The 25,855-nt window shown below is 37.7% G+C and overlaps 1 protein-coding gene across 2 annotated transcripts; it reads left to right on the top strand.

The window, feature by feature from the left end:
* The first annotated feature begins 608 nt into the window (after positions 1–608).
* Positions 609–19,946, top strand: LOC146000413 (ankyrin repeat, SAM and basic leucine zipper domain-containing protein 1-like). Of its 2 annotated transcripts, XM_083138014.1 has the most exons (4): positions 609–728; positions 4,808–6,932; positions 11,387–11,478; positions 17,982–19,946. In XM_083138014.1, exon 2 carries the CDS (start codon positions 4,855–4,857, stop codon positions 6,328–6,330), a length of 1,476 nt encoding a protein of 491 aa, XP_082994140.1. In that variant the 5' UTR covers positions 609–728; positions 4,808–4,854; the 3' UTR covers positions 6,331–6,932; positions 11,387–11,478; positions 17,982–19,946. The 2 variants fall into 2 exon arrangements, with proteins under 2 accessions (XP_082994140.1, XP_082994141.1); XM_083138015.1 differs by lacking the exon at positions 11,387–11,478.
* The last annotated feature ends 5,909 nt before the right edge of the window (positions 19,947–25,855 follow it).

A 25,855-nucleotide genomic window follows, 5' to 3' on the forward strand; every position in this document is an offset into this window, starting at 1 on the left:
TAATATGAAGCTTATATTACACAGCGCTTCACATTGATATTTATTTCCACAAAACATTTTTTTCTGTCATCCAGTGCTCAGCTCATTTTCTGCGGGTAGAGTTAGCAACACTCATTCAACGTTCGCCAGCCCCCGCGAGCTCAGCTTTGAATTTGAAACGGCCGTCACCACCAGTTGGACAATAGACGTGGATAGACAAGGGTCGAAGGTGCAGCGTGATGTATGGAGGATGCTTTGTTTTGGACTCGTTAGCAACGGCAGTGGGTGGATGCAGTTTAATGCACTGTTATTGTAACCTATAGCTGCAAAATTAGTTATTTCGCTCATGCTTTCATTGAAGAGAAGATGATATTAACAGTAGGATATTTAAAAGGTAAAAAGGAGAAACTTAGAAAAATATTTTAAATATATTTGTTGGTACAACCCCCTCCCCTCCCTCTCCTCTACACAGCCTGCCATCTAGCGTGCCCACAGAGAAGCAAATCGGCAACGTAGTTGGGTGCACTGCCAATAGGTGTCGCTAGTTTCGCCCGTGACGTATTAAGGCCACAGATTTTAACATTGAGTTAACAAGTCTCTCCTAGTAGTTTGTCTATGGGCAAAACTTAGATAGGCCAAACTGCAAACGGTATCGGTTGAAGAAAGTTGGATTTACCAGTGGTACGTTTAAGTGTGATTTAAGCGTATTACAAGTGGAGGAATCGCATACATGCAGTGAATCTGAAGTGGTTAGTGGTCTTGCAACCTGTTTTGTCCCATGTGTTGTTCTTGTAGAAATCACTCTTCATTGAGAGTTTAACCACACACAGCCCAATACTAGGCTAGAGTCTAGTTTGCGCCCTTCTTGCGCACTCCTTCTTGCCCGTTTACAAAACCGTCTAGCAGACAGCCGGCACTCCGGCATCCGTAGGGTAAGTTTTTCTTTTTACACTTTCTGTCACTAACCATTCACGGGAACGAGGTATGCCTACGAGGTTAGGTTAGGCCTGTTAGGTTAGGTTCCAGTAGCACTCATTTCACCCCAAAATATGTGCTTCATCATCGAAAAATGTCCTCAGTACGTTCAATCACGCATATCCGGACAACATCGGTTTTTCTCGATTTTTTCCTCGCCTTGGGATTTAGTTTGTTGAATTCCTTATACAATAACCTTTCCAACGATATATGACACGTATTCCTTATGAAAAGGACGTAAACTAGACTCTTACCGATTTATGTCTGTTAACACATACTGCGGAGTTTTAGCGATCACTTAATATTTTGTTCAATATACGCTATCGTGGCTATGTTAGGCAGGTTAGGTTTGGTTCCCTTAGCATTAATATACAGGGTGTCGCAAAACTCTTTCAACAACGCTTGGGTGCTGGTAGATATCATAAAAACAAGTAACTTTTCCCTATAAAGTTTACCTCGAGAGCGCTTAGTTTCTGTGCTATAAGCTCTTAAAATCTAGGTAACAGTAGGGTAAGCCGGAGACACTTAATACTCGGTTGTTTTCAAATAAAAATCATTGCTACTTACCTCATATGCATAGCGGAAGATTTTTCAAGCTGGCGATAACTTTTTTTCCATGAAAAACACGTTAATTTTAACATTACAATCATTTATTGGTCGTTGCTAATTCTGCGGGCAAATTTTGACTCACGTTGTCTGTCGTCAGCAGATATGCAGTATTGTCAGATGATGTGCAGTGTTGCCAAACGTATGAACCTATAAATGTCGCACAGGCTATTCACAAAAGGTTTTTAAGCGAAAATTGAGGCTAAACTGTACTTTACGTCCTTATCTGCATGGTGATTGCTTCTTTGCGTTCGCGGTGTGCCGATAAATGCCGCACAAACTATTCACAAAAGGTTTTTAAGCGAAAATTGAGGCTAAACTGTACTTTACGTCCTTATCTGCATGGTGATTGCTTCTTTGCGTTCGCGGTGCGCCGATAAATGCCGCACAAACTATTCACAAAAGGTTTTTCAGCGGAAATCGAGGCTAAACTCTACTTTACGTCCTTATCTGCATGGTGATTGCTTCTTTGCGCTCGCGGTGAGCGATCGTGGTGCGTCACCCGGCATCTCTTCGGGAAAGTACCTTTTTCTTTTTACACTTTCTTTTCACGATAGCCCCACTATCCATTCACGGGGTCGAGGTATGCCTACGAGGTTAGGCTAGGTTCCATTAGCACTCATTTCACCCCTAAATATGTGCTTCATGATCTAAAAAATTCCTTAGTACGTTCAATTACGCATATCCGGACAACATCGGTTTTTCTCGATTTACTCTTTCAGGAAATTTTTCCTACCTTTGGGATTTACGTTGTTCAATTCCTTATAAAATAAGCTTTCCAACGATATATGACACGTATTCCTTAGGAAAAGGACGTACACTAGAGTGTTACCTTAAATTGGAACAAAAAACGCGCTCACACGTCATCTTGTAAAACTACCGCGTGGTTGCTACACTGTGAGGGGGTTACATAACCAAACGCACGGAACATTTGATTCACGTAGTCGACGGTAATGGCGGCACGAGCTATCGCACAACGGAGATGCATGATTGACGAAAAATACCTTATTTACGGGCAAGAAACGTAGCACGATTCTAAAAAACAATACCTCCGGCTTCGGAAAGTCCTCAAGAACAGAATTCCGTAAGTACTTTCTCGTCTTTTCTCCTGTAAATTTTAAGAAATCCGTCTCCGGCTTACCCTACCGTTACCAAAATCTATGCTGTACGTATGCAACCCAACACAGCAAACGCTTGCTCTGACATAACTACCAGGGGCACGTGGCAGGGTTGCCACTAGCTTTCCTTGTTAAGAGAGACGACTTGAAAATAACAACTTGGGAGTCTTGCCTGAGCAAAATCCAAAACATTAATGATACTTTCGATGTTGTAAGAAGCATTGACAGTATTTATAAACTGACCAAGACAAATAATGGGCAGACTGAAATTCAAGATTGTTCATTCTAAAATATCTCCATAATTGATTGATTGATTTGGTTTCTTTTAATTAGTTTTTCTGCTATCTTTGGCTAATCGCGAAGATGAGGATGATATGATGAAATAACAAATGACACCAATGTCTAGACTAGGATTTAAACCCGAGATACCTGGCGCCGTAGCGAGCTGTGCTAACCACATCACCACTGAGTGTTTCGTGTATCATGTGATATCAACAATTGCAAGGGACACGTGAGATATGGGAAATCCATGAACGAACAAATGTAAACATGATGTGTTTGCTGCCTCGTCTCGAACACGCAGACTGTAATGTTATTACAATTTATTTATTAGAAAATTATTCCTATCTGTGTTATTGCTAATCGTGTTCGTCTCACAAAGAAATAATTGCAATGCTCTTTTAATTTAATGATTGATTGATTTGCTTTATTTTACATCGCTTCTTGTGCCACTTTTGGTTAATTTGCAAAGATGGGGATGAGTGATGATATGATGAATTTGATATGATGAATTAGTCAGTCAAGACTCCCAAGTTGTTATTTTCAAGTCGTCTCTCTTAACGAGGAAAGCTAATGGCAACCCTGCCACGTGCCCCTGGTAGTTATGTCAGAGCAAGCATTTGCTGTGTTGGGTTGCATACGTACAGGATAGATTTTAAGAGCTTATAGCGCAGAAACTAAGCGCTTTCGAGGTAAACTTTATAGGGAAAAGTTTTAAGTTGTTTTTTTCAACATTAATAACTTTTTTCGAGTCCAAACAGTGCTCATTACTTAAGGGAAGGTTCAAATTTCGTGTGACAATGATTTTCAAAATTCTATGATAATTAGTCTGTCCTTGGAGAAATCATAAAACAATCGGAACCGTTACCCATTGCATTCTTAGTATGTTAAGAGCTATTTTTCATTACATATATCAGAATTTATTTGCAGTACTCCCCAAGTCAGAGACTTCATAGACTTAGTTCTTGCAATTTAATATAATTTTAAAGAAATGTTTGTTAATTATTATGTTGAATATTCAATTATTTATTTTATAATATTTTGCACTTGAGACCATGCATGTACTAAATTGAATCTTTCGGTTATTAATTGACATATTTATGGTTAACATAAACGGGGTGTCTGACTACCATGTGAGAGACTTGGGTTCAATCCCCGGCAGGGGAGAACCGGTTTTTTCCACCTGTTCAAAACCTCTTCCTGAGTTCTACAGTTAAGCAACTTGTTTAGTATGCTACAAGTCCGTAGTCCTGGGTAGAGCATGACAGTCTTATGAGGAAACTTTAATTTGATATGCTGGCCTCCGTTACAGAGTGGTTAGCACAGCATGCTACGATGCTAAAAGTCCCGGGTTTGAATCCTGGCCTGGGCATGGGTGTTCTTTGTGAGTGTCCATTCAGCAATTTTATATCGTATCATCACTAGGGCTGAGCCAATGTCGATGTATCGGTATCGGAAAGTATGGGTTGAAATTTATTTACCAATACTTTCCCAGCATTGTGTTCTTTTACAGACTTCACAAAAGTGCTACATTGACACTTTTGCGTGTCTTAATTAGCCTGGAAAAACATAACATGTCATTTAATAATCTGATTTAATACTTTAATATTTTAATGCAAAAGTGTTGGTAAATTGATGCACATAATTAGAATGGAATACTTAAACACTAATCAATATTTAATTTTAATTGTTACAATTTTCAAGTATCTGTATCGGTTCAAAGTGGTAAGGGCTCATCAGCCCTTATCATCACTCATCCTTATCTTGGAAATTAGTCAAATAAAAAATAAATCAATTGATATATGTGAAAAGTGAATTGGTGATTTCTACAGTGATTGATTTGCTTCCAGGTGAACCAGTGACTTTTGAGTTAAGGTGTGAGAAAGAAGTGTCAAACATGAGGCCTGCTGGAATGTCCAGTGAAGAGGAGTCTGAAGAAGAGTTTGCATTCGATATGGGCTCTTCATCAGGCCGCAAGAAATATCGAAATAGCAGGACTGCAACTCCATCTAGTGTTACCTCAAATCATTCGTCTTCATCAGTGAAGTCGCATGGGCATGATCGTGCTCAAGACATTGACATGCTAAAGCTTGCAGCTGAAAGAGGGGATTTGGAAACAATGAAAGGCATACTGAAGCGAGGAGTTGCCGTGGATCAAGTGCTAAAGAGTGGCTGGACGGCATTGATGATCGCAGGGTCCGGGGGTCATCACGAGGTAGTTAAGTTTCTGCTGGAGAATAAGGCTGATCCAAATTTCCACAAGGAGCTATTCACAGCTCTGATGGCTGTTTGTTCGTCGTCAGCCGGAGACGACGAGAACTTAACGAAGTGTGCAGATGCTCTCTTGCAACAAGGAGCAGAGGTTAATCCGACAGAGCGTCACAGGATCTCTGCCCTCATGTTCGCGTGCAAGGAAGGGTATGAAAAGCTTGTCCAGAGGCTACTTGCTGCGTCGCCTAGCCTTAATCAGCAGGACAATCAAGGCTGGACAGCATTGTTTTGGGCGGTGAATAAAGGGCACGGACGGGTCGTCAGGATGTTGATGGAAGCGGGAATTAATTTGAGGTTGCGAGATCGGAGTGGGCGTACTGCATGGGATTTAGCGATACAGAAGGAGTTGACTGGAATTGCCGGCATTCTAAGCAACGGAGTCGAGGCGGTACCTGAAAATGGTGACGAGACTGCTCGGAACAATTGCGCTGGTGGAGCAAAGTCTGTAAGTAACGGCGACATAGCGGACCTGGACAGTGACGTGTCACTAATGCTGACTGGAATGAACTTGGAAGATCTTGCACCGTTGTTTTCTCAGAAGAAGATAAAACTAGAAGAGTTTCTGTGCTTAACTGACAACGACTTGCACGACATGGGGTTGACAGAATTCAAAAGACGAGCGCTGCTTAAGGGCATCCGGAAATTCCACATGAGAAAGTGGAGCAGGAACTCCGTTCCGCTGGATAGCGGCGTTGAAAAGCCACTGACAAACACTGAAGCCTCCCTCCTGTTGGGCAACACTGCAAAGCATCTTCGGGTTCTGCTGGCAGCGATCTCATACGTACGTTATAGGATCCAGGATAATCCGAAATCTTTAGAATTGGGACAAGAGGTGTCTCACTCTCAGTCATTGTGTTCGTTGACTTCCGATGCTCATGAGAATGCCGAGAAGCTCTTCAAGGAGATCAAGTGCTTCTATGGATACATCAAAAAACTGGAAGCTAGCAACATATACCAACCGGCAGATATTATCACCAAAACCGAACCAAGTAAAGGTAAGCCAAGAAGGATTGTGATCTGCGTAGCTACAACAGCACTCATTGCTGTAGTTTTGTGGAAGACTGATTCATGGAAGAGTTTGCCTGTTTTCTGGAGGAATTAATGTGAGATCCTATTCATCCAGAATAAACTAAGGAAGTCTTTCCTTTTCTACTTTATAGTATGACTTCATTTTGCAAAAGCATCTCTTTTAAATCCTTCATAACTTCGTATAACCTTTAGTGAAGAAATGTAGGACCAATCAGCAAATAGTGTCATTTGCCATGCATTTAGTTTTTTGAAAACATTCACTGCTACATTATTTTTATATCTTAAGATATAGAATATTAACCCAACCACATACACATTTTGTCCATTTTTGATAGTTTATTATATACACATACCACTTTTAATATAATTTGGTCATGGAAGAGGCAGCATTAGTGACAAATGTTTAATCTGGTTCAAGGCATGCTATGAATGCATGTAATATAGACATGAACTTTTGGATCCAAGTGAAAACGTGCAAACGTTGTGCGATCCTGACTCAATGTGATGCGTGTGTGTGAGAGAAAACAGGACTTATTAAAGTATTCATTGCCTGTGTGTGAATTATTGAAATGTGCCGTCCTAATTGTGAACTGAGAAACAGAATGTTCTGTTACCTGACATCCTAAAAGCGTTTCCATGGCTTGGCTTGGGTTGTGTGGTGCTGGGAATCTGTTGGTAAGTACATGTTCTATATTTTGTGTAGTTAGCATAGTGCTGCATTAATGTTGCTTTTTTCTTGTGAATTTCAAGTTTTCCAACTCTTGTCCATTTATTTTGCACGTTAGAAAAATGTATTGAACATATTGTTTGAATAAAGCAAATCATTGTTTGAAATTATCGGTTATAATTCTCAAAATTCAACTGTAAATTTAGTCGAGTCTATTAATTTGCCACTTTCCCCAATTAACAAGAATATTTTATGCTGAATTCAAATCAACACTGTTCAGACATGTAGTACCAACCACCTGTTGTGATCAGTTTGTTTCCTAAAATCGGTTGATTGATTGATTGATTTGCTTTTATTTTACTTCGCATCTTGTGCCATTTTTGGCTAATTTGCGAAGATGGGGATGAGTGATGATACATGATGAAATTGATGAATGAACACTTACAAACATCCATGCTCAGGCTGGGAATCAAAACCAGGACCCATAGCGCTATGCGCCAACCACTTTACCACGGAGGCTGGCTCCTAGAATTGGAATGGATTGGTTATACGGTAAAACCTCATTAATCCAGATGCAAATAAGCCAGTCCGCTTAATCTGGACAGACAAAAGGCCACAAAAAAAAGCAGAATGCAAGGTGGCTAGAAGTCAACAGAGAACTTCCCAAAGAAAAGGCAGTCAACCACTGATGAAATTCTGTTTCCCGCAGACTTTGTACGTGTAGTGTATTTAGGCCTATGTCTTTTAAATACACCATAATAAACGTGTTTTGTTGCTATAAACTGAGTTTTAATGGACTTTAAATTTTTTTTAGGTTATTTCAGTTAATCCGGACTTTCGTTAAACCGGTCAGCTTATCCCCCCATTAGTCTAGATTAATGAGGTTTTACTGTAGTTGCGAGCATTTTAGTGACCGAACAATTTCATACTTAAGTTGGTAGATTCAAAATTTGTTATAATTTTTTCTTTGTTAAATGGCCATGAGAAGTTCATTTTTTTTATTTATGGTAGATATTTTATCTCATTTTACCCCAGTGCTAAAGATGTAAAGGTTAATAACATTTCCCATGCATATTTCACCATGCCATGAAGGCACATCGGGTATATAGAGGTATAGCTCCACACATTCTTGATCTCTGCCATAGTAGAGGTGATGTGATTAGCACTGTTGTCCACCCCCCCCCCCTTCCCATATATTTGTCTTGGTACGCATTAGTGAGAGGCTGGGTGAGCCCCAGAACTATTTATGCAGGGACAATACAGGTGGGTGGCCAATTTTTATCAACATAATTAGGTGAAGTTTTAGGTTGAAAATTATAGTAGGACAAATAATATTCAAGTGCATTAGTAGGTAGGGAGTTTTCAAAAGATGATAAATTTATTCTCCGAAACTGTAGTTTGTCTGAATATATAAACAATGTTATCAGAAAACAATACTGCCCACACTATGTATATGTAACACAAACATCTGCTGTACACATATTCGTTAGTTTTCTCTTGGAAGTCAGTTGTTTTGTGCACGTTTCATTTCCACATTTTCTATGCGTGGCAGTAGGCAATGTGGTCCCCAGGATAACTTTTTATTTTTTTTAATGTTAAACATTTATACTCTGATCTTGATAATTATATCAGTTATAATATTGCTAAAACAATATATTTGGAATCTATACAGTACCAGCAATTTTAACTGACAACAGTAACCTCTATTCCACAAAGACAATTGTTTATTATTTTGAATGACTTTCCACTCAGTTACATTAATTATGGTGATGATGATCATGAATTATAAAGCAAAAGAGAGGAACAAATTTATGTCTTATGTCTAATTTTTGGCACAGCACAAACATGGAACACATAAGCCCCGTCTAGTTCGCTGCACTTTTTGACACTTGGTGCAGTGCAGGTGTATTCAGTGTCAGGGTGGTGCAAGGAACCAACTAGACTGAAAGCGGTGTTCAAGTTTAGAAGATAAAGAAATGCCTGTGCTGCTTTAAACTGTCATTTAGTTAGTACTCACCACGTGACCATATGCTACACACACACACCAGTCCGGAAGGTAGTGCAAACGGTGCAGACACCAAATACACTACTTGACTCCAAATACACTACTTGACTCCAAATCAACGAACTGGACGACTTGGTGTTGCACCGTGTAACCAACTAGACGCTTCGGTGCAGAGAGAGTCAAAAAGACTTATTCTTTAGTCAAATATCAAATACCGTGCATTGTGTGTAGTTCTAGCACATCTATTTTCCAAATCCAAATTGATATATGGGGAAAGTTTCCAAAGTTTTGGGGCCTCTGACAAGACCCCTAGCTTGGGACTTAACAGATGTTGGCTTTTCAAGGTTTTGTAGGTTCTTACTGGTGACTTCTTATAAAGCATGTAAAAATGGAAAGAAGGAAAATGTTGAATGATGGTGCATTTACCAGCACAGCATCCCCCCTTTTCCTCATACAGTATATTTATTGATCTGGATGAAGTTGAAGCTTTTTTCTCTTGTGCCTAACAATAATTGTTAGGCACCTCTTGTGGTAACAGTTACTTCTGTCGTGGTTCTTCTTGATAAGGCAGGTGTGTTTTATAATTGAAGGGCCTAGTGGAAAAGGGGGGTATTTATCTCCACAGTCTAAATGCAGTTGATGCGAATGTACATATTACATCACTGCCTACATCTTGGCTGTTGTGAGGAATATCCTGCCCCCTCCCTTTCTAATAAGCCCTTCAATTAGCAGCTGGAACATATCGGGGAATAGTCTTCCAATTGAATACGAAACTGCCTTAAGTTTCAGTGTGTATTGTTGAAACCCTTTGTAGTGTTCAACTACTGAAAATTTTCTACAGGATCTTTCGATCATTGATAGCCTTATCTTTTCGTACACTAATTTGAAGGGAACTCTGATTAGCTTGATTAACTTGTTTTGTGTTATTTGTGTGAACATACATTATCAATTTCATAAATGTACAGCATGTTTCAAAATTATTCATTCGATTTCAGACAATCATATATTTGTAGTTTACATCACAAAGTTAAGTGATATGGCAATCTGATAAGAAACCTTATCACAAATTCATATCAAACCCTACCCTATGTGACCTCCTTTACACAAACACCAAGGTGGTATAGGAAGGTGTCCTTCTTACTCAGACATGTCCATTCCTCCTGGCAGTTAAGATGCAATTTTTCAGCTCATCCAAGATTGTGCAACAGTAGGAGGTACACAGCATCCTTAATATATCCCCAGAAAATTATCTGGTGACTTAGGAGACAAATCTCTGGATGGGCTGAAAAATAGCACCTTAACTGCTGTGGAGTTATTGAGAATGCAAGTATGGCACATATATCTATCATCTTGAGATGTTTGCGTAACTAAAAGTCACATAGACACTTATAGGGCATGATGCATCACTTCCACTCTGATGTAAACTTCAAATACATGACCATTTGAAATCCGATGAATCATTTTGAAACATGCTGTGTAACAATTACTGAAATTATATTCTGGAAAATTAAAGGATCACTATGTGGTTGTGGAATTCAGTGCTGTATTATTGAAACATTTGAAAAGTAATCAACAAAATTTGAGTAATGATTCAGTGTTCCTCTTGTGTGCATTATTTATATATATGTAAGTGTAAGTGAAAAATGCATGCATGTATGTAATTGTGTTCTGCATGTTCAAAGCTTTAAAAATGGCATAAGTTTGGTTAATGATTTTCAAACCTTTTTCACAGCATGTACTTATATAAAATGTAACTAGTGCTTTCATGGAGAAATGTGATGTAAGCAGAAGAAAAGCAAATTCAAATGGTTAAGTAGATGGATGGTAGAGAGCATCAAGAACCAGACTATCTGCAGATAGTGATGGGCATTCCTTCATGGGTCCTCTGCTCTGGAGTTTTGTAATCTTCCCTTTACTTTAACCACATTTTGTCTTTGTTTTTATTCCATCGCTTGATGAAAACACTAGTTAGTGCAGAAAGTGTATGAGAACTACAATATATTGATATACCTTGGGATCATGTGATGTCTGGTTCCATTTTTAGTTAAGTATTCAGTTTAAAAATTCTTTGTTGTGCAGATGGGTTTTGTCATAGTTGTGTATCCCCAAGTTTTTGATAGCTCCTGCTGTCTTTTATCTTTTATAAGGATTAACTAACCTGTCAGTTATATTGCAAAGATTGCAGGATCCATTTGAGGATATGGTACAAAACTCTAGCAAATAATTGTTTTGTGTGTTCCTAAAATAAGACAGGAAATTTGTGATTACGCTGTAAATTAATGAGTTCTATTGATTATTTTGTTATTGTTGCTGTATTTATTATTCATTGTTGTAATTAGGTTAGGAACTTTAATCTTGCATGCTTCTTTTTGAGTTTGAATCCCTCCAGAAAGGACTGGGAGGAGACTGGGAGATTTGTGCGAGTGGCGTGACATGACACTAACTTGTCTTTTGCAGAAGAGGCTGGTTCCGGACAATGAAACTGATGTCACCACAGAGATGTTCATCGAGGACTTGTGATGGAGGCAGACACCATTTTTTCCTTCCCTGTTAGTGTGAATGCTTTCATAGTTTTACTACGTGCGACAGTGGACAGATATTGCATGAATGTGACGTCATTTGTAGCTCTCCATGCTTGGCTTCTTTCTCTCGTTTCTCCTGTTTAGCTTCATGGCATTTTGTTTGTGTGTGTGTGTGTGCTTCTATGCACAATATAGAATTATCTTCAAAGAAACAGTTCCCTTATTGGCGCTTTTGCATGTGTGCATTGTATGCGAGTTGAAATCTATGCCTAGTATTTCAAGTAGGGTGACCAACTTTCCCATATTAGGTTTTTTTCTTCTTCTTGATTCTCCTGGCTACCGTATTGACATTCTATTTCTCCCGTAAATTTCATTAACAACTAAGATCGCGAAATTTCAACTCATTTAGAGTTCGGGGAGCCATACAAAACTTCTAGTTTACTGCAAGATCTCCTGTGTTTAACCTTTGTTGTGCAGAAGTGACTCCAAATCTAGCAATAGTTGATTAATGCTTACTTCTGCATCGGCAGTAGATGAACGCATATGTGTTAGAACTAAGAAACGTACAAATTTTAAATTTTTGTTCTCTATTATGATCTGTATATTATATAAAATGTAAAGTAAAATTCTTTTGTTTAATATTTTCCATTGCATAAACATTTGCCGGAGTGATTCCGTGCCGCTAAAAATGTGTAAAATTTGTCGCAACTAAATCTCGCGTAAATTCATGGCCAATAGTTAGTCATCCTAATTGCAAGGTTCTATTCATAAAGAGTTCAAACTGATTTCTCAGTCTTCATCAGTAAAACATTGAAATCAAAATATCAGTTGCTACAAGGAGCAAATTAGATTTATTTGTTTCTGGATTTTTCAAAGTTGTTAATGTCAATATGCATGAACTGAAGTAGCATATCGAATCTTACAGGAACAGTATGTGGAAACAAAGGAAACTAAACTACGTGACAGAACTGACCTCGGGTGCAAGCAGTTTTTTGTTGTCTGTATTGAGACCAGAGTCAAACTCAGGACTACTTGCTCCTAAGGTTGGCCATGGAGAAGTTCTAATGAGAAGTACTGCTTGTTCAAATATGGCTTAAACAAGATTATCATGTTCATGGAATAAAGGATAATTTTCCAATTGTGGGATCGCCAAATTCAGTTAAGGCTTGGCAGTATCTTAGTCATCAACAAGTGTTTTCATTTTGAAGAAGTTGCCATTAGATTAAATCTTGTTCTAGAGATTTGTTTGAAAATTAAACCGAATGTTTTGCTGTTGTAGATAGTTTTACTAGGATTTAACTTGAGCTCTCGGAAACCAAATCTGAGTCTTTGGTGGGAGAGCCTCCCCTATGGTGCAGTGGTTGCGTCGAAGCTTTGTAATCAAGGGGTCCCGGGTTCGATTTCTGATGGAGGCACGCAGTGGTTCAGATCCCACTTTAAACTGTAGGTCCAGTCCCGATTAGCCTTACTCTGCATAAAAGTGAACTTAAAACACCAACAAAGTCTTTGGTGGGAGCTACTTGAAAAGTAGTAGTACTGGTCTCCAGTTTTGAAAGCCAGTAAACAGCTGCGATGAGCCTTCATGTGCTATTCGTCGCAGATAAGAAACCTTGTAGCAGGCAGTTGCACCACTAGAGCTTACTATTAATGATCTTCAATTTGAATACATTATTGCAAATATGTAAACAATAAAATTATAGACAGATCTAGTCTCAGAATTTCTTCACTTTTAAAAATGTAGAATTGCCTGCAGGCGTAAGCGAGCCTGAATCCAATTAACAGTTAACTTTGTTCAGAGGTTTGTCTTAGTTTAATGGCAGTATGAGTAAGTCTATTTTTCATTGCCAAAGTTCAAGCAACTGGTTGTGCAGTCCACATGTTATAAGCTTTGGCCCGTGTTCTAAGTGCTGAGATAATAGGTCCTGTAATTGTGAATGGATTTGAAGAAATTGACTGAATGGAACTCCTTTTTCTCCTTCTAAAGATATTTCCCTGATTCCTTATGAAGTCCATGGATTTATATGGATTTTCTCTTTTCAGCTTTCCATGCGTGGCTCTTCTTTCTATTCTGTCATTTTGTAGTGCCTCGTCGGCTGTGTTCTCTATTCATCTGCTTCATGTTTGCTTTTTTTTCCCTCTCTTACAGCAGTGCAAGTGTTCAGATAATAACATTTTTACATTCTACGTGCGAATTCTTGATCTTGTTCTCCCTTGAAACACTATATATATATATATATATATATATATATTTTTTTTGCAATTATCTTGTCATGCTGACTTAGTGGCTGAGGGTGTTACAGGGTCGACTTTTGATCTCGCCGGGTTCGAGTCCTTGCAACTTCTGCACGGGAGTCGCCATCTTGTATTACACCTACGCCACTGTGACAGATGGGAAACAAATGATAAGCGCTGAGGGTAGCAATCTTCCACAGCCTTTCTTATCATACATGTATGATATAAACATTCACCATTCACCTCAGTTTGTTGCTATTTACCAAATACTTTGAAACCGCAATAATCATTTTGGGACACAGTGTATAATTTTAACAAAATTGAGTTACCTGCCTTTTATTGTGGGAGAACTTATGACCAATCTGAAATCCCATTGGCCTTCGTTAGAAGCAATCAAAACAGGAATTGGCTTATGACTACACTAGTGCAAGAGCTAAAGACATTAACTAATTTAATTATCCTAGGTTCGATTCCTGGTGGAAGTTACGTTGCCAGTTAGTTCAGATACCGTTTAGACTATTTGAACATAGTGTGGACTTAAAACAACATTTTTGCAAAAGGCTTGAGTCTCCCACAGAACATATTTTTCCTTTTAGTTACCATGGCTTTTTTTGTTTCATGCATATGTCATCTACATACTTTTCCAAGTGGCTCACAGCTAATGTCTGACAATGTCAAAGTTGAAAAGCATTGAGTATATGGGCTGGTAAGAGGATTGCTTCAGGCCAGTTCACCGTGTAACGGCATGATGGCACTTTGTCATAGCTTTAGAAAATAAATATGCTATTTTAGAACTCTTGTAGGAATTGAAAATTTTAGATAAATTAAAATGGGTTGTTCTCAGAAGGTGATCATATCTTCATGTAGGCTCAGTTGTCTGGTGCCCTTTCCGGCAAGGAGTGGTCTAATTAACAAGTCTCCTGTACTTGATCATTTAGCCTAACTGTTGGGTATTTTACTGTTTTTGTTGAAACTGTAAGCAAGGACAATGCAAGAAATATTACAGTCTATTCATACATAATCCAAATTGAATGGAAAGAAACACATTTGAAGTTCAATTTAAACGAGAGAATGTTATTATCTGATAGTGTGCACATCTTATAGTTCATACTCGTTTTTTGGTCTTCTTTCATCTTTTAGTAAGTTAAGTGTGTAGGATAGATAAATTACCCATCTATATTTGCCTTAAATGTTTTTGTTAATGTTCTGTGCTTCATCTATTTCTTTTTCAGATCTTGACAAGTAAGGACATTTGACACTGTCTTGAAATTTCTGTTATATGTATTTTTTTTGTTTTTGTCTTTCTATTATTACTATTTTCATGAACCTGACGTATGACTTATGACATTTTTTTATTTACTTGTGAGCTGTGTGAAGCAGGTACAGTAATACACTTTGTTTTTAATTCGTAAAGCATAATATAAAAGTTGTTCAAGATGTACAAAGGCAGTGTACATATCGAATATCTATTTGGAATTAACACTTGAAATACCTCAGGTTCTAGTCTGCCTGTAAGAATCAAAAGTGAGCTGATTTGTTCAAGGAAATGAGATTTTTTTTCAAATCTTGGATTCCATGTAGTTTTGTAGTGCATATTGCCATTTTACTGATGTAGGAGTGTAAGCTCCAGTTGAAAAATATTTGCACTGCATTACCTGTGACAAACTGTTGTAAGAATCAAGTGATAAGAAAAGGTTTACTTGTGGATTTTAGAAACTATCAACTATGATGTAACAACTTCCGTGCTTCTGCAACATTACTTTTTTTCTTAAAAAAACCTATAAAATTGTGCTTACACTCCTGTGTTCAGTATGTGATGGATATGTAACAAGAGAAATACTTAAAAATGCCACTGCTGCAAGTTAAAAAAAATATATACAAGGTGATTCAAAAGTTGCGCGACATAGGACAACTCAGTTATTTGTGCAGATACCAAAAAAACGATAGAGGGCATAAGTGTAGGAAATGCATTGTTGGAAATCATGAGTGTAATTGTTGCGACAGCAGATGGACCATTTATTAGTCTGCTTGAAATCACAAACAAAACAAAATGACTGTCAAAATGGCAAACTGAAAGAAACACAAAGAAATCAATGTCATAGCCGTACTCCATTTACGACCGAACAACAAAATTGACAATCGCAATAGCAACCGCACGAAGTGGCAAACTGATACAAAGGAACGACCTGAACTGACATGTCCAGCAGCTGGGACACTACTGGAGGAATTGTTCAAATTGATTGCCATCCTGTTGACGGCACGTCCGAATGCAGTTCACAGAACTCTTGCACACATTACGTAACACCATAGTTGTTATTGCTGCACAGGCTCCTCTGATGTTTTCCTGAAGTTCCTGCAGTGTTCGGGGCCTGTTTCTGTACACGACAGATTTGAGATGGCCCCAGAGGAAAAAGTCAAGTGGTGTCAAATCTGGCGACCTAGGCAGCCATTCCACGGCCTACCCAACGCCCAGGTAAAACTTCATTCAGCAATTCGCGAGTTGTTAGTCCGAAATGCGGCGGTGCTCCATCTTGCTGAAAGAAAATACCCCGTCGTTTTGCTAGGGGTAGATTATTAAAACAGGGCAGGAGAGTCATCTCGAGATGCTCTCTGTACAGTTCAGCAGTGAGCTTGTTGTTAAGAAATACGGGATTGATGAGAACATCCCCGTGTATGCCACACCACACATTTAATCTTGGGTCAGTCTGATGATGAGCATCTACAGCAATGTATGGGTTCTCTGTTGCCCAATACACAGTGTTATGTCTATTCACTGTTCCGTTCAGATGGAAACAGGCCTCATTGCTGAAAAGAATATCAGCTTCAAGGTGTGGCTGCTGCGTTCGTCTTTCAGTAAACCACTCACAGAACTGCACCTGTCTATCTGTGTCATCTCCATGCAGTTCCTGGACAAAATGCACACGATATGGATGGAAATGATTTCTGGATAGTATCCTGGACACGGATGCTTGACTGATGCCACATTCTTGAGCCACTTTTTGTGTTGACCGTGTTGAACTGACTGTCAGCTTAGCTAGTACGCTAGCTGAGGTTGCATGATCTGTTGCTGTACGTGGCCGCCCAGACCGTCATTTGTCATGGATACTGCCTGTTGCCTTGAACTGCTCCAGTAAACGACCAATGGTTGCAAAATGTGGCGGTGGTTGATCTGGATGCCGTCTGTGATATTCCTCCGCAGCTTGCCATAGACTCATCCCTGCAACATGGATAAGAACAATTTCCACCCTTTCCTGAATTGTGTACTGGGACATTGTTGTTGATTACTGGAAAAAAAGAAAAATTCAACATTACAGTCATGATTTAAAACTTATTTTCCAACAATTTTGTTCTTGTTTCCTGCACACAATGAAAATAATACAAATGCAACATCACGGTCATGATTTCAAACATATGTCCAACAATTTTGCCCTCTATCGTTTTTTCGGTATCTGCACAAATAACAGAGTTGTCCTATGTCACGCAACTTTTGAATCACCCTGTATATATTGTTGATAGTTTTCCCTGATGACATAGTGGTAACGTAGTTGCCTTATAATCAAGTGGTCCCAGATTCAGTACCTGGTGAAGGGACATAGTGGTTTAAATCCCACTTTAAACTGTAGGACCAGTTCCAATTAACCTATATATGCATAAAGTGGAAGAGAGCAAACATTGGAATATCCATGCTCAGATAAAGACCCAATCCCAAAGTTTGAGTTGCTCTACTCTTCATTTGCAGTGGTGGCAATTAGGGAGGCAGTCCCCCTCCCCCCACATATATGCTTTTTGCAACTTTTTACTTCCACACTGGCCTGAATGCTAAGCCTTGTCTATCAAGAGAAAGAAACTGTCCTTTCCCCCAGTCACTTAGTAACATCAGACAAGAAAGCAGGTATCTTCAAAGTAAAAGTTTGTTAATCCTTGCAATGAGGCGTAGAAAATACACGGTGCCCGGAGCAAGAATTAAATCACATTCCAAAATGTATCTTAGATTCATGGCTTTTTTAGCCTTTATTTGAAAGAAAAAAAGCTGATGAAAGGTACTGGCCCCTGAATTATTTTTAGTTTTGTGTACCCCTGCTTATAATCATGTGATCTTGTGAATATGGAACACAACAACAAACTGTTCTCTTTTAGTTAAATCTAATGATGCATTTAAGTGGCTTGATTAATCATTCATACATATTAAATATACCTTTGAATTTTTTTAATTATGATAATGTATTGAATGGAGAATAAAACTTACATGGGTATAAGATGGTACAGAGAGAAAACTTTGCACTTTCTCTCTTTCCTAGATGCGCCTACACCCTCCAGGCAGTGAAAATGCCTAGGCTAATGTCATCTCCTGAATACAACTGGTGCTACTTAGTCTCGGTGCTGCAACACAATGGAAGTCTTCGCATACGGGATCAAGAGAAAAAGAAGAAATATTTTAATAACCATATTTTTTTATGTAACCTTAGTTCAAATTGCCATAGGACCTTTTATAACAGTAATTAATTTATTTTAACGTTTTTGTGATGTGTTGATAATTTGTAAGGAACATGGGAATACAAAGATCTACAAACAGAAATGTAATATTTAGCATAGGTACATATCTCGGATACAGTTTTTTGTAGGTTAGTTACTAAGGGCAAGACTATTTTCGTTTTCACAGTTTACATGTTATTTTCAATGGAAGTTCTATGAATAATAAATCTCAATTTAATGTCTTAGTAAATTACGTTTGTCTAAAAAACTTTGTACATTGAGATTTGGAAATGTGCGATAAATCTGAAAGTTTGAGTGATTGACAATTGTAATAAAAAATATATAATTATAACTAAATAATACAGTTGTTGAACTCTCACGTCACTTTATTGAATTTGAAGCAGGAATGCAGTGTCCAGAAGACACTTATTTGTAATGTTTCATTCACATGCATACAATGACATGTGAAGGATTTTGAAAACAAGATTTAATTTGAAGGTCGTGTTTTTCTGTACTGTATTGATTTTCATAATGTGGAAGCAGCATTAACTTTTGTTTGTGTTTATGTAGCCATTTTTAAATTTCTGTTCAGTATTTGTAACTCTATATATCAGTTCTGATGTATTCCTTGGATTTCCATGTTCAGAGTTTATCTTTGCACAAGTTCTCTTAAATGTGAGCTTTGTGTGAACACTTGCACTATTGGGACATACTGTATTTCTAACTATATAAATAATATTTTTTCATTGCTTTTAGCAAACTGATATTAAGTGACAACGTATAACTCTCTTTTTTTTTACCAACGAATCCAATTTTGAATAACAATATATAGTACATTTTTTATTACTTTTTGTACTTAACTATTATTCCTACCCTACTAGAAGGCATCCATTATATTTGCTGATATTTGCCATGAACCATTTGATTCATGTAGTTGTAAAATTCTAATTGGTTGAATACTTTTAATCGCAAATTCTTCAGTTGAAATCAATATGAGACGTATTTTAGTTGAGTGGAAGTGGTTAACCATTAAAATTATTTTGTTACATTCCAACTACTTGGTAATTTTTAGTATTCAAACACTTTCATCTGTTCATATGCAAGATTGTATTTTTGAGGAAAATGGTTTCCTTTCTAATGTATCTGATGGGCATTTATTTGTTTCAATGAGAAAAAGTGTCAAAGGGACATCTTTTTCAAAATGCTCATAAAATGATTACAACCCCAAAAAGAGAAGTTGGACAACAATTGAAGTTTATATTTTTTAAGTTGAAAGTTTGGAATTCCTTCTATTCATTTTTTTTGCAATATTGTAGTAACTGTACAATTATTACTTTTTCAGTTAATGGGTATAATTTATTACCTATAAAAAGTGTGGAAATGTCACAGCTGATAAAAGTGAGCTGTGTACACAAAAAGTGATTTTTATTTTGTAATGTTTTCAATTATTATTGGTTAACAGTTCTTCTTAATCTGTTACATGACCAAAATGTTATTTTGTGTATTAGTCTTTATATTTTATAATTAAAAAATTAGCAAGATGCATAATATAATTTACACAGACACACATTTTTAGAAACAACATAAAACAGATTTGGGTTTAGTTTTTGGAGCTAATGTATATCGAAACATTATTTTTAACAGTAATACATCATTGGTTCATCTCTTGAAAGTTTCTACAATTGACTATATTTTGTGATTGATTACTTAATTTGAGCATTCCATTATTATTGCAAAATATTCCTGAAATTTGTTATCTAAAATGTTGAAATAAAAATTCAAAGATCAAACTGTTCTGTGATTTCACATTTTATGTATGAGTACCCTGAAATTTTCTTGGTGGCAAATGGCAAATCTTTTTCTGTTGAGTGATATGTAGAAATTTCAGCTAAAAATACAGGCTCAACCAGGGTCTCTTGACATACAGTGCCATTGCTTTACCAACTGAGCTAGACAGCCAGCAATGGTTTCACCCTATTCAGCCCTACACTAGTAGAGATTAGACACTTTCAACATCATCAATGGTTCAAAGGCAACAGATCCTATTGCAGTAGCTCTGACAGACACAGTTATACAGGTAAAAACAGCGGAAGTGAAAAATCACGCCATGCCAGATTCAAGTCCTGGTCGAGCCTGCAATTTTTTGCTGAAATTTCTACATAGTACATCAAGTGTGTGCACCAAATTAGAAACCAATGAGTGACATGTTTACAATAATGTACAATCATTGCGCTTCTACATTGTTGGCACCTAAATTGCACAATCTCTCCGCCAAAGGTCCTGAGTTTGAATTCTGGCCTGGACATTCCTTTGCAAGTGTCCCTTCCGTTCATCAGTTTTATGAAATCACCATGAGTAAGCAGATATTGAAAAGAAAAATAATTCTGGCTTTGAATGACTTCTTGGAAGTCTAATGGTTGCTACAATCCATAAGTGTCCATGGTTGTACAATGATGTATATTTACAAGACTCCTGTCGTTAGATACTGTGTATATGGTTTTATAGGCTATTATACAGGGTGTCCCACATAAATCACTTATGCTTGTAATGTGCGATACATATGATGCATACCGGTTTTATGTGGGACACCACATAGTGAATGTGCAATTTAACTATAATGTTTTTGCTTAGATACTACTACAGATACTAGAGAGAGAATGAAATAGTCAGTGGCATGAAAGTTTAAAAATATCACCAACAATTGTTTTTATATTGATATATCCTCATTCACTCGTATTTTTAATTTTTTATGTATTTGGTAATAGAAAACGTTTCCATTAAGATTTTTGTTTAATAATGGTAGGCTCCAATTTTTTTCTACACAATGCTAAAGTCTAAAAAAAACCTTCAAAATTATGACACTAATGTAATTTAAATTTCTTTTAATGTTTTATGCCATGCGAGTTCCGGATGGCAGCACTAATAGGACAGTTGAATTTCATTACAAGGGAGGCATCTTGAGTACAAAAAGTTGGGCAATTCCTAAACTAAGCTGTTGTGCCTAGTATGGGAATATAGATTGCATTGGAGTACATTTAGCCCAGTTGGAGATATGGATATAGAAGCTATAAATGGATTAGAGAGTTCCTTCAAACCATTAGGTAATAAGATTGCTGTTAGCATTTTCTATTAGGTGATGATGGTTTTCTTTCATCATCCTGACGTATTATTGGTTTCGCACAAGTTAACATACGTTTACAATGACATTGCACTATTCTTAGATATCAAGAAGAATCTAACAAAATGGAATATATATTGAATAGTATCACGAAAAAGTGAAACATAATCTGCATTGGTGAATGTTATAAAAAATTTAGCAAGTGCATGCTCCCAACTTAAAATTTACTGCAATACTAGTATTGCAATGAAATTAATGCCACTCTCTGTCCTGTCTGTTTAAACTCTTGAGAGATGGTCATTAATCTCTCACCGAGTGAAGTTAATGTCCAATATTATGAAATAAAATACTAATAATAAAAACTTAAATATTTTAATATCATATTTACTTGAATCATTCAATCATAAAAGCATATAACTTTCTTCAAGAATTGACTTTTCTCTGCCAGCCCTGCTAAATTTTCACTTTTCATGTACTGATTTATGCGAGGGGTACCCAGAAAGTAATTTCCAATTAGTAGGGACATTGATTTTTCGCAAACCCGAAACCTGTGAAAAATGTTAATTGCTGCGAAGTTGTATTTATGAATGTGCAGTGATGTCTGTACACATTTTTCGCCCGTTCGAAATTTCGAAATAATGCGAATTTGGCATAAAATGCAAATTTTTAGAGTTTTTAGAGATTGTTTTTTTAAAAAGTGTCCTAAATCAACGAAAAATTCCGTGAAACCAACATTCTTGTCTTTTCTAGGCTTAAAGAAACAAAATGTGCCATATTTGTGTTCATAGAACGTGCAAGTTTTCCAACATTTTATTCAAGAGTAAACTATAATGCTTGTTATACATGGAATAATTCCGACAGCAGCATTAAATCATGTATTTCCTACAATTTTTTTCAACTTCTATCGAGACAATTTGCATCACAGAGCAAAGTGGCAGGGTTCTAACAGGAGATCTAGTGCGTATCTACCGTCACACGGGAGCCACATCTTCGTATTTGTCGCATGAGTTATGTTTTGAATTACCAAGCTAAGTGCACACCATCGGAATTTATAGAGTGAGAAATAATGGAGCTCAGTGATTAGGATGTCTGACTACCATTCTAGACCCGGGGTAGATTCCCTGCGGGGGAGAACCAGGATCTTTTCAATCTGTTCAAACTGCTCCGGTGCCCACCCAGCATCGTATCAAGCTGGTACCCGGAGGAAACTTTGGGGGGTAAAGGTAGCCAGGAGCATGGTGCTGATCACATCACCCCCACTTTCGGCTGTGATCAAGAAAGTTTGAGGCCCTAACTCCACACCCCCTAGATGCCTTCATGGCTTGGTGCTAAGCACAGGAGAACACTTTAATTTTACTTCCTCAAAACTCTGTTCCAACATATCAAACTCTCACGAAAATACGTAACCATGTGACCTACAATTTAAGATAATAGTTTAAAAGCACAATTTAAATATTACGTTTTGGCGCATTTGGCAGAAAAATGTTCTAAAATAAAAACCCTAATTTTGGGAAACGAAACACTAACAAGTCAAAAAAAGATAATGCCAATTTTTGGTGCCATAATACAGAGTGGCCAAGATAAAAGAGGCCCCGTGTTATACATGATATAAAAAGAACATTAAGCAAGTAAGAGGTGCATTTATGTTACAAGAATTTTTTTCGCACGTTGTGTGATGACGTGTTGTTATTTCTTACCGCTAGGGCGGCGCTCGTGCGGGGTCACGTGATGTCGAGCAGCGATTGAGTGATCAGTGCTGCATTGTCAGTAGTCTGTTTGAAGCATGTTGTGAAGTGTTGCAGAATGCCTTTGTCAATCGAACAAAGAGTGTTCATTGTTGAAACGTAATTCGGATGTAAATAGTTTAAAACTGTAAATGAAAGGTTCACAATAAAATATTCTGCGAAAAGTGTTGTGCAGAAATTGACCACGAAATTTAGAGCAACAGGTTCAGTCGCTAACGCCAAACGTAACCATGTAAAGACAGTTTGTTCGCCGGACAATACTGAACATGTTCATGAGACTATGGTAAGGAGTCCACGGAAATAAACTAGACGTCTCTCCTCCCAACTAAACATCAAACGAACGTCATGCCAGAACATGTTGCAGCAGTTACATATGCGACCATACAAAGTAAGAGTGATGCAAGCATTAAAACCTACGGATTATGGACAACGACAACACTATTGCGAATGGTTACTCATGAATGTTGCTGATGGTTATCTGGATCCTCATCTTTAATTCCACTCAGATGAAGCATGGTTTCACCTTAGCGGGTACGTGAACTCTCAAAACACACGCTATTGGTCAACAGACAATCCCAGGGAACGCTTTGAGGTGCCTCTGCATGATTTGAAAGTAGGCGTTTGGTGTGCTGTTTCAGGCCAACGGATTGTAGGCCCCATTTTCTTTCACAACACTGTGAACTCGCAAGTGTATGTAACGGAATTGTTGCAACCATTCATAGCGCATAGCTAACGGATGAAGAATGAGAGTATGCATTTTCCCAGCAAGATGGCGCTACGGCGCATCCTTCACGATTTTCAATGTTATACGTCCATGAAGCTTTCGGAGAAGAACGTACAGTTTCCGCAGGTTCATGGCCTCCCAGATCGCCCGATCTGTCAACCTGTGATTTTTATTTGTGGGGTAATTTAAAGGGTAAGGTCTACAGTAACAACCCACATACAATTGAAGAGTTGAAGGCAAACATTCGCAATGCGATTGCGGAAATCACACCAAATGAATTGGCAAAAGTTTCCAGAAACATGTTGAGACGTGCTGAGTTGTGTATCGAGATTCATGGTGAACATTTTCAGCACCTCCTGTGAACTATTGACCTATTGAATGTTCAGTACGTTGTTTTTCATAATAATACTTTCCTACTCTGTATTCTGTATATACAATAAATGAGTGAATTGTCTGTATGTTGTTTATAAGACATGGGGCCTCTTTTAGTTTGGCCACCCGGTGTATCTGTATCTGTCACGTGAGATTGATTGATTTACAATTTTTGGTTCATTATGCACCCTTCAGTATATACGGGGAAGATTCTATTAACTAGAACCCTTACCTTAAAATTAAAAGGGGGGGGGTATGGAAAATAACTTTCCCAAAATAACTTCCAAGATATCAAACTCTCACGAAGGCGTAGGCCATGTTTAAAGACACCATGAAGGTATAATTTCAGGTATTTGCCAGAAAATGCTTTAAAATTAAAATGTGAATTTTGGGGGAAATAACACCGGATAGTAAAAAATAAGCAAATACACCAATTTGAAAAAAAAGAATCAAGGTCCCTACCGTTTAGGCGTAAATAAAAGAAGAATATCAGTAGTAATTTATTGCATTAGTAACATGAGTCCTAACCTAATTTTTGACATAATCACCACCGTTGTTCTAGAATTTGTCGTAGCATGGCACTAAATTTTGTATGCCCTTGGCATATGTGTCCGACAGCAAAGACTGGAACTAACAGTTGGGCTGAAAAGTTCGTAGGCTGACTCATAGATGGCGTTACTAGAATTAAATCCATGTGATTTTTACTTAGTACTAACCTTCAAAAGATACGTGTATAAATTTCACAGCTGCCGGATAATTAGTTCGTGAGATATAGCATTGTGAGTGAAGCAGCTTTTGTTATTGTGAAAAAATGGATAAAAAAGAATTTCGTGTGTTAATAAAGCATTGCTTTTTGGCGAAAAAAAATACTGTTGAAGTCAAGGCTTGGCTTCATAAACATTATTCGGACTCTGCACCAGGAAAATCAACCGTTGAGAAGTGGTTTGCTAAATTTAAACGAGGCGAAATGAGCATCGAAGACGATGGACGCAGTGGACGCCCCAAAGAGGCTGTTACCGACGAAAACATCCAAAAAGTCCACAAAATAATTTTAAATGATCGTAAAGTGAAGTTGATCGAGATAGCTGAGACTTTAAAAATATCAAAGGAACGTGTTGGACATATTGTGCATGAATATTTGAACATGCGAAAGCTGTGTGCAAAATGGGTGCCGCGCGTGCTCACAATCGATCAAAAGCAACAACGTTTTGATGATTCGGAGCAATGTTTACCGATATTCAACCGTAATAAACACGAATTTTTCCGTCGATATATTACAATGGATGAAACATGGCTCCATAACTACACTCCAGAGTCCAATCGACAGTCAGCCGAGTGGACTGCACGTGATGAACCGAATCCAAAGCGTGGAAAGACGCAACAGTCGGCTGGCAAGGTTATGGCATCAGTATTCTGGGATGCGCATGGTATTATATTCATCGATTACCTCAAAAAGGGCCAGACCATCAACAGCGATTATTACATAACGTTATTGGAGCGTTTAAAGGATGAAATCACAAAAAAACGGCCCCATTTGAAGAAGAAAAAAGTGCTGTTTCATCAAGACAATGCACCGTGTCACAAATCAATGAAAACGATGGCAAAATTATATGAATTAGACTACGAATTGCTTCCCCATCCACCATATTCTCCAGATCTGGCCCCCAGTGACTTTTTCGTGTTTGCAGACCTTAAAAGAATGCTCGCTGGAAAGAAATTTATCACTGATGAAGAGGTAAT

The sequence above is a fragment of the Lepisma saccharinum genome, chromosome 16 (assembly GCF_977018435.1).
Source record: "Lepisma saccharinum chromosome 16, izLepSacc3.1, whole genome shotgun sequence".
Lineage (NCBI taxonomy): Eukaryota > Metazoa > Arthropoda > Insecta > Zygentoma > Lepismatidae > Lepisma > Lepisma saccharinum.